Source organism: Hermetia illucens, chromosome 1, assembly GCF_905115235.1.
Source record: "Hermetia illucens chromosome 1, iHerIll2.2.curated.20191125, whole genome shotgun sequence".
Taxonomy (NCBI): Eukaryota; Metazoa; Arthropoda; class Insecta; order Diptera; family Stratiomyidae; genus Hermetia; species Hermetia illucens.
The window spans coordinates 151,255,009-151,273,518 of NC_051849.1; the positions used below are offsets into that span (position 1 = coordinate 151,255,009).

Below are 18,510 nucleotides of genomic sequence, written 5' to 3' on the forward strand. Positions count from 1 at the left end.
GTACCCAGTGCTCCCATCATCTCTTCCAATGCTCTGTGTCCCTCACGTCCTTTGTTTCCTCATATACCTAAACGAAATCACCTATGAGCTAGTCTCATTACAGTGATCTGAATATATCTTTCGAAGGGCTGCAAATTGAGTAATGCATTTAAAGCAGCGCCGAACTGACAATACTCAAACATACAGTTCTTCGCAGTGAGCCAACCTACAGTGAAAACTTCTTTGTTTCAGCGTAACCCATTAAGCTAAGGATACATAAGGGGCATCTAACATATACCGTACCTTTATTACCTTTCACCTGCCAAGAATATCCGTTATCTTATTTTTTTTTGAGAAGTGAGTTTTCATAGATTCTTCGGATTTCTGACTGTATCCAATTTCCTTCTATCTCTTATGTGGTTTGCTAATTTTACGTCTTTCTTGGAAATGAGTTGGCCCTCTAAAACGGTGTACTCTACACTTAACGTCAATGGACTGAAGGACCTGGTCGAATTCACTTAAGTTCTTGAACGATTTCGTCCCAAACGGGTTCTCCATACTCTCAAATTCCTTCACTCACCATTTAGCTGAATTTTGGGAGACCACGCATAATGCCGAATCCGAAATCCATGCTCTAAATCCAACTGCCTCAAATTCTGCTCGGATAATGTCCGTAATCCTTTATATGAGATGCTATTTCCTTCCATGAAAATATATTAAGAACCGCTGACGAGCAATGTATTCAAATGTAGTCAAAGGACATATTTTTGGGCTGAAATATGCATACACGCATATATATATATATACCTGGCGCACCAGAGCTGCATGCGACCAGGCGCGTGTCATGGGTTGCGGTCTGGAGTCATCAAATTACCGGACTAGTCAAAGGAGCAACACAAGTACTCCACCTGTAAGGTATTCCATGAACCCATTAGTCAGGAGGAGCCTAGTAACTAGGGATGTCGAACCAATTTATAATGAGGCTTTGACCGCATTCCAGGTTGCATCCACAGAATATGCTGAAATTCTTCCAGACGATAGGCTAAAGATTTCAAAACTAATTTTGGCTGATCATTTGGCTAGCGAGATTACTGCTACAGAGGTCCTTAGCCTGATCTCCGTTGCAGCTGCCACGGTTATTCGCCTCCATAATAAACATCTTGGAGCGAATAACAGAGGTATGCGTAGGAGGACTTTACCGTTCTGGATATTTCGACTCAATAAACGAGTCGAAAATTTGAGAAAGAAGATTGGCCGTGTCACGCAAGCACTTCTTGGAAATCCATTACCAAGAGTGCATAGATGCGTTGCGAACATCATTGGAAACTATCATCTCTCCAATGATGTGCCAATCGAAGAAATCCTCGAAGTGCTGAAGCAGAAACTTGCGGTATGTTCCAATCGCATCCATAGGTATCAAAAGAGCTTTCAGCGGAGGACAGACAACACCTTGTTCTTCCAGAACCAACGGGGATCTCATAAAAATCTCACCAACTCAAGTCGGGAAAGTAACCTCGATCTGGATCAGAGAGAAGACTTCTGGAGAAGTGTTAGGAGCGAACCTAGCCATTGCAATTTAGAAGCAGCGTGGCTCCCACACCTTATACGTTCATGCGAGGCCTTTCCCGAAATGACCATGCCTGACGTTACTGAAGCTGACCTAGAAACAGCCATTGGAAAGACAAGTAATTGGAAAGCGCCAGGAGTTGATAAGATTCAAAACTTCTGGAGGAAGCGGTTCAAAAGCATTCAACGGGTACTGGTAAATCAGTTTAATCAGATAATTGTCGATCCGAAATTTGTTCCACAATTTTCCAACGAGGAGATAATTTTTCTCATCCCCAGAGAACAGGGTGTCTCTTGCCCTTCAAAATGTCGACCAATTACTTGTATTCCTACCATCTACAAGGTCTTCACTTCAGTTTTGTGCGCGAACATCTCAAAACATCTTGATGTTCATAAATTGATAGTTGAGGAGTGAGAAGGATGTGCAAAGGGCTGTAAACAACAGCTTGTAATCGATACGGTCGCTGTAAAGCAGGCTGTCCACCAAAAACGAAATATCTCGACAACTTACATCGATTATAAATCAGCCTTTGACTCCATATCACATTCGTGGTTACTACAAGTGTTACGCTTGTACAAAATCAACCCGAATGTCGTTCTTCTTCTCAGAACAGTGATGAAGAATTGGAGCACGAAGCTATCGGTACCCTCACAAACATCAGGAGAGATACCAATCAGGCGTGGCATTTTCCAAGGCGACTCTCTAAGCCCACTGTGGTTTTGTTTGACTTAGAATCCACTATCCCATCTTTTTCATCAAAGCAGATATGGGTTCCAAGTCAAGCATGGCATATTGTCGAAATGTACATTAAGCCATTTAATGGACTTTGACGACATCAAATTGTATGCCAAAGACGAAAACCAACTTCGCTCCTTGCTGGACATCACCATCCAGTTCAGCAGGGATATCGGCATGCAGTTGAGTTTGGAGAAATGTCGCATAAAAACAATTGTTCGGGGAAAACACACCAACAACGAAGGATACAGCCAAAATAACATCCGAATTGAGGGTATGGATTCGGACGATGTGCACAAATACCTCGGCATATTGCAAGCAACAACACCCGCTGTGGCAATAGCCAAATCTAAATTACTGGGGGAATGTGAACGGCATCTGGATCTTGTCCTTAAAACTGAACTGTACGGGAAAAATAAATGGCAATCAACACCTTCACTGTCCCACGTCATCAGGGAGGAAGGGGGTACTTAACTTAAAACGTTGCACTACAATCAAGTGCATTCTCTTTGAGAGTTTTTCTTTAAGAAACAATCCTCTGGCCAAATTCATCAGGCTACCGTCATGGCGGATAATAAATTATCTCCTTTGAACTTGAGAAGCAGAGAATGGGATCCCATGTCGAATGTTACTTCAGTCCAACAAAAGATCGACATGTGGAAAGAGAAACCCATTCATGGAGGTCATATCAAAAATTTGTTGTTCTCAGGCATTGACATCGTACTGTACAGAAGCATTCCTCACTTCAATTCAGGATGCTTCGCTCCCAATAAAAAATTATAAACGGTACATTCTTCACGGCTCCTCAATCACCAATTCCAGTTGTAGGTTATGCAACTGTGAAGAGGAGACCATCCAGCACATAACATCTGCGTGCAAGATGTTGAGCGGTACCGAATGCACCAATCGTCATAACTCCGTCTGCAAGATTCTCCATCAAAACCTTGCGTTGAAGTATAACTTAGTGGCAACCTACCATCCTCACTATAAGTATACTCAGCAGAGAATCTTGGAAAATGATCGGGTCAAACTACTGTGGGATCACACTATTGCCACCGACCACAGTGTTAATCATATCAGACCCGATCTAGTTCTGCTTCTGAAGGAAGAACGAGCGTGCTTTATAGTCGATGTAGCCGTACCGTTGGACCGGAACACTGTTGAAAAGCAGAGCGAAGAAAACCGTAACTATGGCCTCTTGGCAGACGATATGAAGCAGACTTGGAGACTACAAAATATCGAAGTTGACCCAGTGGTAATTTCAGCGATGGGATTAGTCCCGAAGAACTTACATAAAGTGCTGAAAACGCTTGATCTTAGGGCTGGACTATACATAGAGATGCAAAAAGCGGTTATCCTTGCAACCTGTGCTATAGTCCGAAGAGTCATGTCTCTGTAGTGTAGAACCACCGCGTCATTGGCTGAAGTGTTTGCGACAATCGGGATGTAGCAATACATTTTCGCATGGTCGCACACACTTTCAAGACGTATGCACATATGCCAAGTGTTCGACCAATTCCAGTTTTAGTCCTAGCTGGTATTTATCGAACCCGTGGAGTGTGCGGGTAAAAGTGATAATACTTTAAAGTTGGTTTCTAATATAATTCGGTTAAATATTCTTAACTTCCTTTCAATAGAATAAATAATAAATTGATATTACTCACCACTGTTATGTGACGAAGACGTCGGTTGGAGTAATGAAGAAAAGTTTATCGGGATCGATGCAGCGTGGTGTTTAAAAAAGTCTATACAATTATAGAAGTTTAATGGATCAGAGCTTTCCTCCCTTAGTCTACTTCTTGCTTGTACTGATAAATCCAGAACTCCGTCGGAAAATTCCGATTCTGATGCTGACTTTTCGTCTTCCGCAAAATCTTCCACTTCAACATTTTCGTCGATATCTTCACTTTCTATTGCATATTCGCTAAAATCCCCTTGTGATGACTCTGACCGTTTTTCAGAAGTTTCTGATGAACAAGCATCGAAACTTTCTTTACGTACTCTCCGTGATCTTTCTTTTGGTTCACTGCTCAGTTCCAATGGTCGTTCGAATTCTTCATTAGCGTGATAACGAATATGTTCCTGAAGAACTGCTGCATTGGTGAATTTTGAATGACATACAGGACATTTGAATTGGCTACGAATCGGTGGTTTGATTTTATGTATAATCATATGGGCCTTGAGGTTCCCTTTCGTTGCGAAAGCGCGGCTGCAAATACGACACCGAAATGGTCTTTCTCCAGTATGGGTTCTTAGATGCATTTGCAAAGCACTTCGACAGGATAGGGTACGCTGGCAAAACATGCACTGGTTTGGCTCGGTGAGTTTGGTTTCTATATTATCTACTAAATGCTGTAATTTGGAAGTCTCAGATGTTTTGGCAATCTCAATCAAACTTTCCCATGAATTATCGTTCAGTTCGATAGGGGCATCATGGTTTTGAACAAGTTGACTGTTAGGTGAGGATGATTTGCTTGACTGCTGAGTGGGAGTGGGCGATGTGCGGTGGGGTAAAGTCGTCAAATTTTCAGGCTGATCTTGCTCAGGGATATTTAATGAATCACCATCTTTTCGTATATCCTCCGACTCTTTATCAAGCTTTTCATGTTGTAAGGGCTTTTGAAGATCCTTGGCTATTTCTTGTCCAAAACTTCCAACAGAGCTATTCAAATTATCCACCCTAGTTCTTAAATTATCTAAGGGTGATCTAAAAGTATTCGGAATGCCCTCAAAAGGCATACTTCTAGCGAATTGATTATTTTGAGCAGGATAGCTTTCCAAGGGATCAACCACATGGAAGCAAGGATATCTCTGAGTATGTCTTTGATAATGAACTTTAAGATTTCCCTTTGTAGTGAAAGAACTCCCACAGACGTCGCATTTAAACGGCCTTTCTCCTGTGTGTGAACGAATGTGAATCTGCAAAGCTGAGTCGGAACCGAATACCTTCCCACAATAGCGACACCTGTGTTTAAAAAACGGATCATTTCGGCCTTTGCCGTCAGGAGAATCTTTATCTCTTCGAAAGAGAAGCTCATCAGCTAAATTGCCAGTGAGTAAATCACGCGAAGCTGAGTCGAGCACCTCTTGAGTTCGTTTCTGAAGCATCTCCAATGAATTTGGCTCATCGAAAGGAGGTGGAGGATCATGATTAGTTATAATACTAGAAGCTAAGGATGAACTTGTCGAAAATCGTTCTTGCTGCGATGCCTCGGTTCCCCCCATTTCATTGAAATTCTTTTTCAGCTTACGATCATTTTCCTTGGCTTCTTGCTTTTTCCCAAGGGGGGTTGAGGCATCCTTTACATCAGACTCCGAATCATTGCCTTCGTTTTTATTTTCTGTTATCATTTCCTCGTCACTTTCAGATTCATTTCTCGCCTGGGTAAGATTTTCTGAAAGTTTAGACTTCAGATGCTGTATTAGTTGGATCTGTAACAATTGCTGGTTTTGGAGATTGAAGAGTGAAGATTGAATTGTAGCGAATTCCTTCAAAGCGTCCTCATTTTTATCGCTATTAGCCAGTGCGGTAGCCGCAAATTGTGCTACTGCTACTTTAGTGTTTTCAAGGGCTTCTAAAGTTACATGACTGGCGGCGGGCATCGGTGGAAGTTTCCGATTTGCAGATAGGTCCAGGCCTTCCGTTTGGTCATCTTGAGTGTTTGGTGAAGTTTCATGAAAATCCATTTTATCGTCTTCAATAGAATAAGCTGTTTTTCGCTGATATACAGGAACGGTAAGTTCTTTTAAAGATTTCAGTGTTTCAGTTGTAGTAGCGGCGCTCTTGCTAAGGTCAGAACACATTTCTAAACAATCATCATCGCAATTTCTAATTCTGCAGGCTATGTTGGATACGTCGTTTGTATCTTCGTATTGATCCTTACTCGATTGATTACGGTCTTTATCTGAAAGAGAAAACAGAAACGATCATTGATTCGAGAAATAAAATGGTTGCGCCTCACAAATTTTGATCAACTTTAAATTGCGTGAAATAATACGATACCATATTCTACACAGTCATTGCAGAAAGGTGACGTTATTCGCAGAAAACGTGGGAAGGACAGTTTTGTCAACACTGATTACTTACAAGGTTTCACTCATGAAAATAGGGAAATCAGCATAAGAAAATCAAACTGTAAATGCACACTACAAAGGAGGGGTATGTTTATTGGTTCAGCTTGTCAATTGATACATTTCAAATTCTAAAATTCCCAGAATGACTAGTGGCATTGAAAACTGAATCTGAAGGTGACAGTTTTTCCCACGGTCTTCCATAGGAAAACTTTTTCCGCAACAAGTCCGTTTCCTTTCTTGACAATAAATTATCATTCGAAAATCAATTTACCTATACAATTTGGGAAAGTCTCTTTTCTAGAAACACTTCACCAAGAAAAGTCTGCGTATCGCTAATTTGCTTTAGTTCGTTAATTTGGTTTGACTATTTCAAATTAGTTTCTTTTACGAAGAGCATTTTACCTTGAAGCAACACAATCTGTTTCTGTTGCCACAAACAAATCTTTTGAGTAAATGGAAAAAGAATACATAGCTGAACACCTAAAAGTTGGCTTTGTTATCCATTACAGTGCCCAAAAACCTAACGGCGAATAGATAATACGTTTTCCTTGGTACAATAAAAGTTTTCCTCAATCAAAGAGAGTATTTGCTATCATCCAAATCTAAGCTTAATAAACAAAGTTTTAAGGAAGATTTCGTCAAAGAATATGGAAAGTAGAGACCTAAGTGTAATTGGACAAACTCGGAAGGCGTAACGTCCAAAATGAGCATTCTAGTTGACAAGTTAACCATGAGGGCAAAAGGAAGAAAATCGAAAATTGGACGACTTTCAACTGTTCAGGTCCCTAATTGTTTGCGATCCTCATAAATTTGGGGAAATGAATTGGTTCCTTTGAAGGATCGGCACCTCTCATATTCGCATATTCGAACTTGTTTCAAAACAGATAAGCACAACGAGAAATGCAGAATAACATGCACTGCGACAAAAGGAAGTTCACTATTATGTTGCTAAGTGAAACAGAAGGTCCCTCAAATAGCAACCGCCACCGTATTCCCTTTGATGAAAATGCTTCCATCGTCATAACTTTTTCGTATGAACCTGTGAAGGACGTTAATGACGACATCAGCTGATGATGCGGAAAGAGTACTTCACCACGAATTTGATTCCTATAAAATCCGATGAAGTTCTACCTCTTCTCGATAATACCATTCGGATACGAGTTATCCCTCCAAACAGTGTGGAAATTATTTTTACCATCAATGCAGTCAAGCAGGGAAACCGCCCAGCCTTTAACGTGTCTCCGCGCAACTTTTACTGCTGCAGTCCCCGCACAGTCGTTATTTCAGCTCATTATTAAATCCTATGAATCGGAGAACTTTTCCAATGAGTGAAGGAAGGATATGGTTGGGATCGCCGCCATAGTTGCTCCTCATCTATTTTGAAATCAATTTTACCAGCATGAACAACGAGTGTATCTGGAATGTATTACGCAGGCGAATCAAAGACACATGAAAATGCAAAATTCCACCTCCTGGATAGACGTAGGTACAATCTCAGGGACTTTCGAAGTCGAAAGTGGAGTTCGGCAGGAATGCGCCTTGTCACCGACGATTTTTCGTCTCATTTTCATTCTCCCGCACTCAATGGACTACATCATCTTTCCACAAATACCACGGCTCCGACTGAACCCTAGCCAAATGCATTAGAAGGCGAAACATCGAGAGCCTTAAATAGTTTGTGAACCTAAAAAGCGTTATTATTGGCGACGGTGGCCTCGAATTTGAAGCTACTCGACGTATTAGCAAAACTAAGTCCGCTTTCCCTGTTTCGTCTAAAATTATGGAAAGCAACTACCGCAACACCAACAAGTTGAGGCCATTCCGTGCCAATGTCTTTTATTTATTTATTAACGAACAATAAACAGAGTTAACTCGAGTTACTTGTTGCCCTCAGAAAGAAAAAAGTAAGAACCTTAACGTAAAACTAATGAAAGGAAAGAAGTTTAAAGAAAAGAGCTGTTGTGCATTATACCTTTGGCAAATTCTTAGAAATGGAGAATGGAACTATATTTTGAGCTCCGCGAATGGCACGTTAGAAATGTCTGAATTCGGTATATTATAAGACGCAGCATGGCAGGTCATCTCATCAGAATTGGAGTAGTCCATCAAATACGATAAAAATGGGAGAAAAATGTGTTCTTTTCTTTATGAGGCAGACAACGTGTCGCTGACATACCGCGGTAAGCAACGCACGAGAAGGTTAAACCGGATCAAAAGTGCAATTTTAGTGATTTTCGGAAAGGTTAAATTGAAAAGCGGCAGAAATGTTCACCAAAGTTAATAAAGGAAGGGAAGGAATTATTGGAGAAGGAAGGACTAGTAGACGAAGAGAGCATGGGAAGCTTAAAGTCGCCGCCGAGGATGAAAAGAAGAGGGAAAAGCAAAACGATTAGGACTCCTAATAACCTGTCTTTGTGCAGGAAAGTGGGCAGAGGTAGGAAGAAATAGGCAGGATATGATAAATGGGCATGTGTTTAGCGGAATAACTCGTACGGTGACAGAATCGTAACTAGAAAGGAAAGATGGTTCCGGCATGGAAAGGGGCTTAACAGCTATCAAGACACCTCCGCTGGTTGACTTACCCAGAGTAGTGTAGTTTCTGCCACAACGAAAGACAGAATAATCTTAGAGGAGTTTGGAATCTAAAATTTTGTCCTCCAACTAGGTTTCAGTAATACAGATAACGTGATGTTGGAATGCTAACGCAGATAACTTGACAGTCGATAGCTTACTGCTTAGACCCCTGACATTTTCGTAAAAAGTTTTCAATTATGATCTTTACTACTATATGGGAATAATACCTACAAAGCGATCATCACTATCAAGCTCCAAGCTGTCATCAATACATTGTCGTGTCATTTCATCACTGTATTGGGGACTTGGATCTTCTTCGGCGTACAGGCCAAACAGCTGTGAACGTGTTGGCGAGAAAGCGGAAGTGACATTGGCGAAGGCAAACATCAATGGCCGCAATTCCATCACCTTCAAATATATTCTAATGCAACTGTCTAACAATAACGAATCTGACAAAAGCCCTTCGGATGAGATAAGGATAGTCATTCGCAGCTGCCCTTTTGCTGATGGTATTTGGCCAACGAGTTCAACACACGCATCCGACTTGGGATTCTTATACACTATTGAGGGTGTCCTACGAAAGAACATTATTTATAAGATGATGATAGACTTTGATAAGTTTGATAAGCCTCTGAATTTGCTAGGTTTTCGTTCTTCATTATTAGTTTGAAATGAGGGAGCCAATAGTAGGGCTGTTTCCGGTTTGTGCTATCTCTCTTCCTTCTCAGATTGTTAGTAGTAACCATTGAGTAGAGGCGAAGTTTCCACGTTGGAAAAGTACGAAGAAACCTACTTTCAGAATTCGATTTATGCTGGACCATTTGGCTCGTTATTACAACTCCTTCCTCGTTACATCATGTTGTGCATTTCCATCATACAGTTCGAAAAAAATTTTGCCCCAGTAAGCATTTATGTCCTTTGGATCACTTACTTTGGATTACTTACTTAAAGGAGTCAACACTCTTGAATTTGATGGACCTCGGGCCTTGCCTCAAATTAAGAAAAACTGTGTCGTTGCTTGCTGTACATCCAGAAGTTTATCTTCATCCATTATTAAAAAGGGATTCAGAGAGAGAAGGTATAAAAGAATCTTATAATCGCAATTGTTTTTTAGTAGCTTTGCACTGAAGAAGGGAGTATGTTGCTCCCGAAATATGCATATATACGTTCAAAACAAAAAAACATGTAGTTTGGAGGAAGCTACTCCATGTCTGTTAATTTTAGGCTGAACTGTAAGTAGCAGACGAAAATCAAATCTCTTTGAAATGGTAACCAGAAGTCTAAGTTCAACAAATTGTTGAGGTTGAAGAAAAAAATTGCAACGAACGACGAGAATATCCGCTTTTTGAAGAAATGCATCAAATCCCGCGTAGTACCCAAGTGCCATCGCGTAAAGTTGAAATCGGGTCGAGTCAATAGCAAATCAGTTCTGAACATAGGGATGCAACACGTCACCGTGTCTCTTAATTCTCTGTATGCTAAACAGAAGAGTATCGTGTTACGGGCATACAGCACTTCAAGATTTCAAAATTTGGGCAACTCCTAATGCATAATCCTACACTTCCAATAATCAAATGTCAACCGAAAATCCACAAGGAGGGGACGAGATGCGAGAAATCATTGCTGATTTGAATTCGCCGGCAGACAACATTGCCAAGTGGTTCATCAATGAGTGCCAGACCCTTGAGACGACGAGCAGTAAGAATTCAGTCGCTAACTCCCATGAACTAATGCAGAAGCTGCAATGCATTGACAATGGTATTGTTCGACGTGAAGACATCGTTTCCCAACACCCCAGTGAAAGAGTCAATTTTCGGACTCAAAAGATGGTTGAGCCAGTTTGTATCTGGCCCGGAATGGAGAAGAAAAATTCGAATTTATGCAAACTTTGCCAGGCTCTGCATGAACGAAAACTATTTTACGTTTCGAGATATATTCTACAAAACCACTTCGGGGATAGCGATGGGGATCCCCCTCTGAAAGGTTCTGAAAGGTTCATGTCAACAATCGAAGAAGAAATTGAGTCGAGGGGAATAATACCAGAAGCATGGTTTAGGTATGTAGACAACGTATTTGCGATTGTTAGGAGAGACGATATTGACATGGACATCTCTTCGATAAACCAGGTTCATCACAAAATTGAGTTTACACTAAAGGTAGAAAACGATGGTGCTCTCTCCTCCCTAGACCTGAATATCAACTCTAAGGGAAAGCTTGAGTTCGAAATAAGTAAGCTAACAACAACGCAGAGAATGATACCAGCAACTTTACACCATACATTTACCCAAAAAATGGCAGCCTAAAATTGCATGATGCACCTACTGATCATATACCCTCTTTCGAAATACGGCTTCAATAAGGAGCGACAGCACATTATTGACACCGCTATTAAGAATGGGGGAAAGCGCTAAGGATCATTTGGCAGCGGAGGGAAAAAACACTTTTTGCTGCAGCGATTGTAATAAGATATATTGGGCAGGCTAAATGCCTGATAATGACTAAATTCAACGAACACATCAAGGAAGCGGTAAGTAGTGCCCGGAAACAAAAGTCGAGCAAAGGGTCATGAGTTCCACCGCACATAGTCGAAGAAGGTCATACCATTCAACAGGAAAATCTTGAGCTCATGCGTCATGCAAACCGACCCTTGGGAAAGTTTAGAGATTATTCCCTTGACGCCCTTTATTTCCGGCACACCCAATAATGTCTCTTTTTTATCTCGACTGAAACAAGTAACGCGTCTGCACGAAATTTCAATTTTATCAATTTGTTGGTCGAGTTTATGAGTATTGATTCCATCAAAAGCTCGGTTTTGTTACATCGCTGCCTCACCTCTGCCCTGGGAACAGTGTGACCGAAAGTGGTAAGGTGGCAAACGCTCCTTCATATAATCGAAAAAACACGACAATGGTGCGAATTATATCCAAGTTTAGACCGCCAATAATTTGAGCCTAAGCTAAGCCAAAGCTAGCTCATATCCCAAACAAAAATACTACTTTGAAGTTATTACAAAATTTTCATTCTGTTGTTAGTTCAATGTCCGCTTCATCCTCTCATAATAATCTACAAGGAATCATTATCTTTTACCAATCTGCACTACCTGGCACATCTTTCTTTGCCAATGGGAAAGTATCTATTGGATAATTATAGCCACCACTAAAGCAATATTAAATTGTGACTCTATTGAGGAAAAAGTAAGTTCAGATCCATGAAAAAAAGGAAGGAAGAAATTACCGAATGAATTCCTTCCTTCAATAAAAGCCTGAGATGCTTAATGTCAGCAATGATTTTTGCAATATTTTGATCCCACATTCGGCGCATTTCCATGTTTGATATGCGTGTCCACTTGTCTCTTTTAAGAACGTTAAATTTAAATGAACTAACAGATTTGGAAGAAATGTGCATATGCACGCAGAAAATGCAAACTTCAGACCAAGTAATCCTCATTTGGTTCCCATGAGCATTCAGACTGATTTTCATAACTGCAAGGCAAAAACGACCAAACACTGGCGACCATTTTCTTCTACAGCATTTAATGTTCAACCTGTTCCACACTTTTGTAACTTTCGTATATATAATATTTGCAGTTCAACCTATGTTCTGCATATTTTACATATTTTTTATTCATTTCTTTGTTTATCTTATCGTTGTCTTCAATCTTGAGCTGATTTGCCACCGGGAATCAACTCAAAAACCAAGCCTCGGAAAGAAAGAGTCAAATAACAGGAAAGGGAGGATCGCCGAAAAAACTCATAATATAAAAAGAAATAAGATGTAAAGGAGCACAGCTTGTTATTGATCGACAACAAAATGGGTGAAAAAAACTTGCCCAAATATGTTTCGATATAAGTAAGTTCAGGCTGGCTTTCGAGCCAATGTTCAAATTCATTTTAGTAACTAAATTACAGTCTACCGCCTTTTGCAGAACGTCTTGGACTTTACCTGTATACATATGTATAGTCGATATTCATTTCGTCCTATTTTGTTTGGAGGTTACTTGCGTTCCTTCGAGATAACATATGCCTAAACATAAGCGTATAAAGGAACACATATCTTCTGTAATTTATAAGGTTACTAGAATTTCCAACCTACGCTCATATATGGACCAATGCAGTAATAATGAATGAATGAATGCATTCGTGTACGTGCAGTTAAAAATATATGTTAGTTTGAAAATGGTAATTATTATTTCAATTAGATAAATCTGTATCTAAAGTTTCAGAGGTTGGTGCAGTCAATTGAAGGAAAATGGGTCGACGATTATTTGACACAGCTAGAAAGTTAAGTGCTAAAAACACATTTCCTTTTTCCCTTATTTGTGCTTTCTAGTAAAACTACAAATATTTAATATTTGGGATTACCCATGAAGTTTGGTTATATGATCCAGCTTAGCTAAAACAGAACAAGTTCTCGTCCAGAATTAGAATAATATGACAGTAAACATAGACAGGGCACAGTTTTTATCAACTCCTCTTCTACTATAAAAGGATGTGACATTTTGCTGCATAATCCATCACTCTCTCTCGCATCTCAGATTTGAAATTAAAATCTGTTTACACTTTAATCATTGATTTCTAAATGTTTCTAAGATTACGTGTTAATTAAAGCCTTATCAAGGTCGGTGTTAGCCTTTCTTTTTTTTCCGGAATACTGAGCCAGGTACTTCAATCCCCCGGTAATCTCTAAAGTGGCCAAATTTCACGAAGGCCACGCCTAGGGCAGAACGAAAAGCTGTGGCACTAGCAGGTGCAAACAGCATGGCACCTTTGCGACAGCTCCGTTAGGTGCACAATGTGGCATTCGAGTTCATCAAGGGATAACTTGACCTTGCGGGTGTAATCTTGGCCGATGATGGAGCTGTTTTTCAAACCGATAATCCCAAAGACCCTGAACCGAAGTTAGGAGACCAATGATTTTGCTGAACATCTGCAGAAATTATTACAATTTTTTGACGGATTCGAAGAGATCCAGGTTGAGCACCTTGGTAGGATTTGCTAGGTGGGACTACACTAATGGTGTAGAATGGCACAGACAGAGGTGTGGAAGCCAGGTTGGTATTATTATGGTGTTAAGGGAAGTTGCACTGCATCTATTGTGGTATAGTATATCAAACAAGCCTACAAGCGTTAGGAATTTGAGTACATTCCCTACTTCCAAATATTTCAATTTTGTATATGACATTAAATATTCTACCAGGTGCTCCGACCTACTTTGTACAAGTGTCGGAGTTCCAGAACATGTGTAGAGGTGTTGGCTCACTCCGCACAGAACCTGCAGGCAGCGTCCGTAGATATCCCTAGCTGTCCCAGGTGATAGTTTACTCGGCAGTAACCAGTAACAATTCCCGGTATAGTTCTTCTTGGTGAGGTTTAAATAGTCCTTTGTGCTCTTGGATTCGCATGCTCCAATAAGCACCCTGGATTGACCTATTCCTGGTAGACTTTCGCAGTGTAACTCTCACAGAAGGGTTCTGCCGGTGTAGGGGTGTTCCTGCTAGCTTATTCACCAGTTCGTCCGCTGTCTCATTGCCTCTCCAACCCAGAGTATTCAGATATTATTGTGCGAGCCGTTCTGCTCCCTGTAGTTCCCACGGAGATTAAAGAGGTACACCTGCCTATAACGTATATTTTCGTCTAGAATATGCTAGTGCGCATACCCATTGTTTGCAACTAAGTTTTTCTTGGACCAATGAACGCGGCTGTGAAGGACCCATCAGTGTACCAAGTAACCTGTTGCTGGTTTAAGCCGCATGTCACGCTCTCCCAGTTTGCCCCGTTACTCCAACGTGTTTCAAAGTTCTTGCCGAAGTACAACCTTGCCGTCATATTATCACATGGTAACAATAATTCGGGACACCACCTAGTAAGAATATCAAACTTCTTTCGATTTAGGCAACTCCTCGCTTCGTCCGTGAGTTTCTCCACTACCATACTTCACGTAAGCGAGGATAATCCCCCCCTCCAGACAACCTTGAGAATTATTCATGACTATAGAATTTGTACACCCTGCCCACCAAGATTTCAGGGAGTTTCGCACTCCCTTGCGGATAAAGCATCTTGTATCTCTGTGTGCGATGTTACTTCGATGTCCAAAAACGCATATTTCTTTTGTTTCTATGATAACCCGTAATACAGAGCAATTTTGATTGACCGTGCTGCCTGGTGTTGACACTCGTGTAGGGATTGCGAATTAGGACGCTAGTTCTAATGTAGTCGCCCATAGCCTCCTCCAAGGTTTTGAGTACGAACGATGTTAGGCAAATTAGTCTGAAAGTTTAAGGGTGAAAAAAATTTCTTTTTACATGGTTTTGTAATAAAGGCCACTTTCGCCCAGTTTCATGCCCAGGGGCTATGCTACTCCTTACCTACTTAGAAGAGACTCTGAGATGATTTCTTGGCTTCTCTGGAGTAAGATGGGAAGACGCAATCTACTCCGGGTGATTTCAGTGATTCAAAAGTTCCCACTGCCCACCTTATCCTAGCTCCCGAACATACCTCTTTTTCTAGCTTCCAGTTCTCCTTTGTTTCCCTCTTGTTCGTAGTTGCGGTGCCAGGCAGAACGTTGTCGCCTTTCGTCATGGGAAAGAACCTCGGGAAATGAGTTCAGAGAAGCTGGTGTATTTTTTTTCCCTCATTCTCAGTAAATGTTGTCTTCCTTCAGACAGACAGAAGATATTGCCTTGTCTTCGACTATTATAGTAGTTTGTATAACTTGGCTGCTGCATTTGTTCGATCCCTTCACAGAATTTCCTGAAGTTTTTCCAGCCGGGTTGGTAACAAGGCGGCCCGACGCTCGAGTCCTTTGAATGGGGATGGGACTATTGAGTCCAGTTCTCTTCTGGGCATTTCTCCTCCCACAACCCTTGACAAATTTAAGTACTTTCGGTTGTTGTGGGTGGGTTGCATTGGTCCTGCAATTGATGCACTTGACACGGGAGTTTTGGACTTGGACTGTGAGCGTGGTCACACTTAATGCAGCGGTAGGATTAATAGTCGATGTTTGCCGCATAACCCACACATTGGTAGTCCTTGTTTTGCCATACCTGTTTGTTTTTGATTTGTTCAAGGTAAGCAACTAAAATGTTCCTTGTCATTGGGGAGTCATGGGAATTACTTGAGGCAAAAGGTTCTACTGGAACGAGTGATGGAATTTTTCGACTTCCTTATATGTTTGACTCACTGGTAATTGTGTTACTGGGGATTGTTTCATTTGTTTCTTGCCCGCCTTAGCCTGGCTTCTTATTGGTTTAACACCAGCAAGGTTTCGGAGCTGTTACTTCTACTAGGGTTGCTGCACAAGACACTGGGTTCATAATCTCATGTTTTTGTATTGCTGAATGGTAGGATGCCTGTTTAATTATCCATTCAAGTGAGACGATTGTCGCTTGAAGCCCCGTATTAGCTCGTCCGGGGGTTTGTTTCATAAGAGCACCTTTTTAAGTTTCCTTAGGTCCGAATTTTACTTCTTCATCGAAGCTAGTTCCGTTTTGACCACTGTGGGCTCGTTTCCTCTTATTGTCCGCTTCTGCGGCCAACTCTGACTCGTACTTAGACCCGAGTACTTCGGGAGGGGGACACCGCGCCGCATTTTGGGGTTCACTACTTTAATGCGCTTTCCGTTGAGGATGAAAGCATTCTGCTTGGTTTCTTTTCACTCTTCATGGTTTTCACGACTCGTTTCGACACACTCAATAAAGAGACATATATCTATTCAATTGTTTCCATTATAGCATACCCTATGTAAGAAGTATCAAGTCCAAATCTTTCCGTATACACTTGGTTCTTTCTTTGGCAAATAGGGTTACTACTGAAATTTCTCTGGTTCCAGAATCAATGCCAGTTACGAAATAGCGTAAGTCTAAATGCCATCGAGGTGCTACACAATCGCTGTGAAAGTTGTGTGCTCTAATTTTAGTCTCATTTCTTTGTAAAATGACAAAAATGGTGTTTAGTCCTTGGGATTTACATCAGTAAAAAGTGAAATCAGCTACATGAATACATTTAGAGATGATAACTTTCCACCTGCCAATGATTTGTGAAATTGAGAGGCACAATTTATCATTTGAAGTTAAAAAAATTTCTATACCATTTCAGTATACTCAGTAGTCTCTACAATCTTTAACTCCTTCATTGAGCAATATTTATAATTATTATAAAGTATTTCAAACTGGCTAAAATTCAAAAGAATAAATATAATATCTGAATTGGAGCCAGGTGTACAAAGACACACTATCTTTAGTAGAATCGTTCTGTGAATGACTTGTTCTTATGCTGCCGATTACTTGAAGGGTTCATCCAAGGTCGAAATCATGAAACAAATCAATAATTCGACGTAATTTAAAGAAAGTAGGTATACGTCATTTCTCTTCAAGGTTTCACTTCGAATTTTGAAAACTAAACTTTCTGGCGTTAATATATCGAGAAACAGAAAGTTTAGGAGGCAATGTACCATTCTGAAAGGTAACCTTTTAAGCCACGGGTTCTTGAAGTCAATGGCTAGCCATGGTTCCAAAAGGAACAAGAAGTGGAGTTAGTTCGGGACGGGCGATCCACTTTGGTTCTATCGAACACCCTAACTTCTATCCATACTAATTCTATCCCAATAGAAACTTGAGGGAGCTTAGTGTCCGTCCCCTGACGTATCCACAAACATTCATTTATTTAAAATAATACACACGAATTGCGAAACCGTCTAAAATTTTATACGGAAATTGACCGCTTACCAAAGTAGTCTGATGATAAAACCCATGAAATTTATTTGTATGAAGCCAATATTGAGATAATTTAAACCATCAAGTTATTCATATTAAACATTAATTCATCGTAACTTCGTACGTTGTTGACAAATTGACTATATCGTAATGGATATAAAATAATATACAGTGATAGACATTTTGATCCAAAGTAGTCCATACGCCTTCTGGCACATCCATTACAAAGGATATTGGTGCGTTACTTTTATTGATCAAAAGTTACGTCGTTTTATCTTTGACTAAATAAATAATATTACAGGTAAGTAAAAGCAATGATATGAATTTATTCCATTTATTCAAAACTGGATATCTTTCCCTTGAGTAATATCGTCACTACTGGCTAAAAATATAATAATATATTCACTTCGATGTTCGAGTAAAACATACCTTTTTCGTATATTTATATGCTTTCGCTGTGCTACCAAAGATTCTGTTTTCAAATTTTTATTTTTAGCAATTTCTGTTACTCAAATCCTCTATGTCGCGCTTTACAAGCAAACAGACACACTGAAGCCCTGTCATTCATTCTACCTCAGGTCTTTCCAGCTATTAACATTATGTTTGTAAACACTGGTATACTAGTGCACGAGCTTATGGACATATTAGAATGGCAAATAAGTGCCTCCTGTTCTTTTGGAAGAAACATTCTCTGCAGAATAGTACCATCAGAATGTCCAACGTTGACTACTCCAACCATTTCCACTGCATATTCGTCAGTTTCGATTCTATTTGAGCACACGTGAAGATATGAGTTAGTTAACCTCACATAAAGGAAATTATTTCTTTATATAAAGTGGTATTGGCTGGAAATTTTGGGTTTAATCGTCAA

At 40.3% G+C, this 18,510-nt stretch overlaps 1 protein-coding gene across 2 annotated transcripts in view; it reads right to left on the minus strand.

Moving 5' to 3' along the window:
- The window catches only part of LOC119661245 (homeotic protein spalt-major), a 110,945-nt gene that overhangs the window by 55,999 nt on the left and 36,436 nt on the right, over positions 1 to 18,510 (minus strand). For both annotated transcript variants that reach the window (XM_038070484.1, XM_038070483.1), the window contains exon 2: positions 3,946 to 6,186. In XM_038070484.1, the coding sequence (XP_037926412.1) occupies positions 3,946 to 6,186 (2,241 nt within the window). The remainder of the gene's footprint in view (positions 1 to 3,945; positions 6,187 to 18,510) is intronic.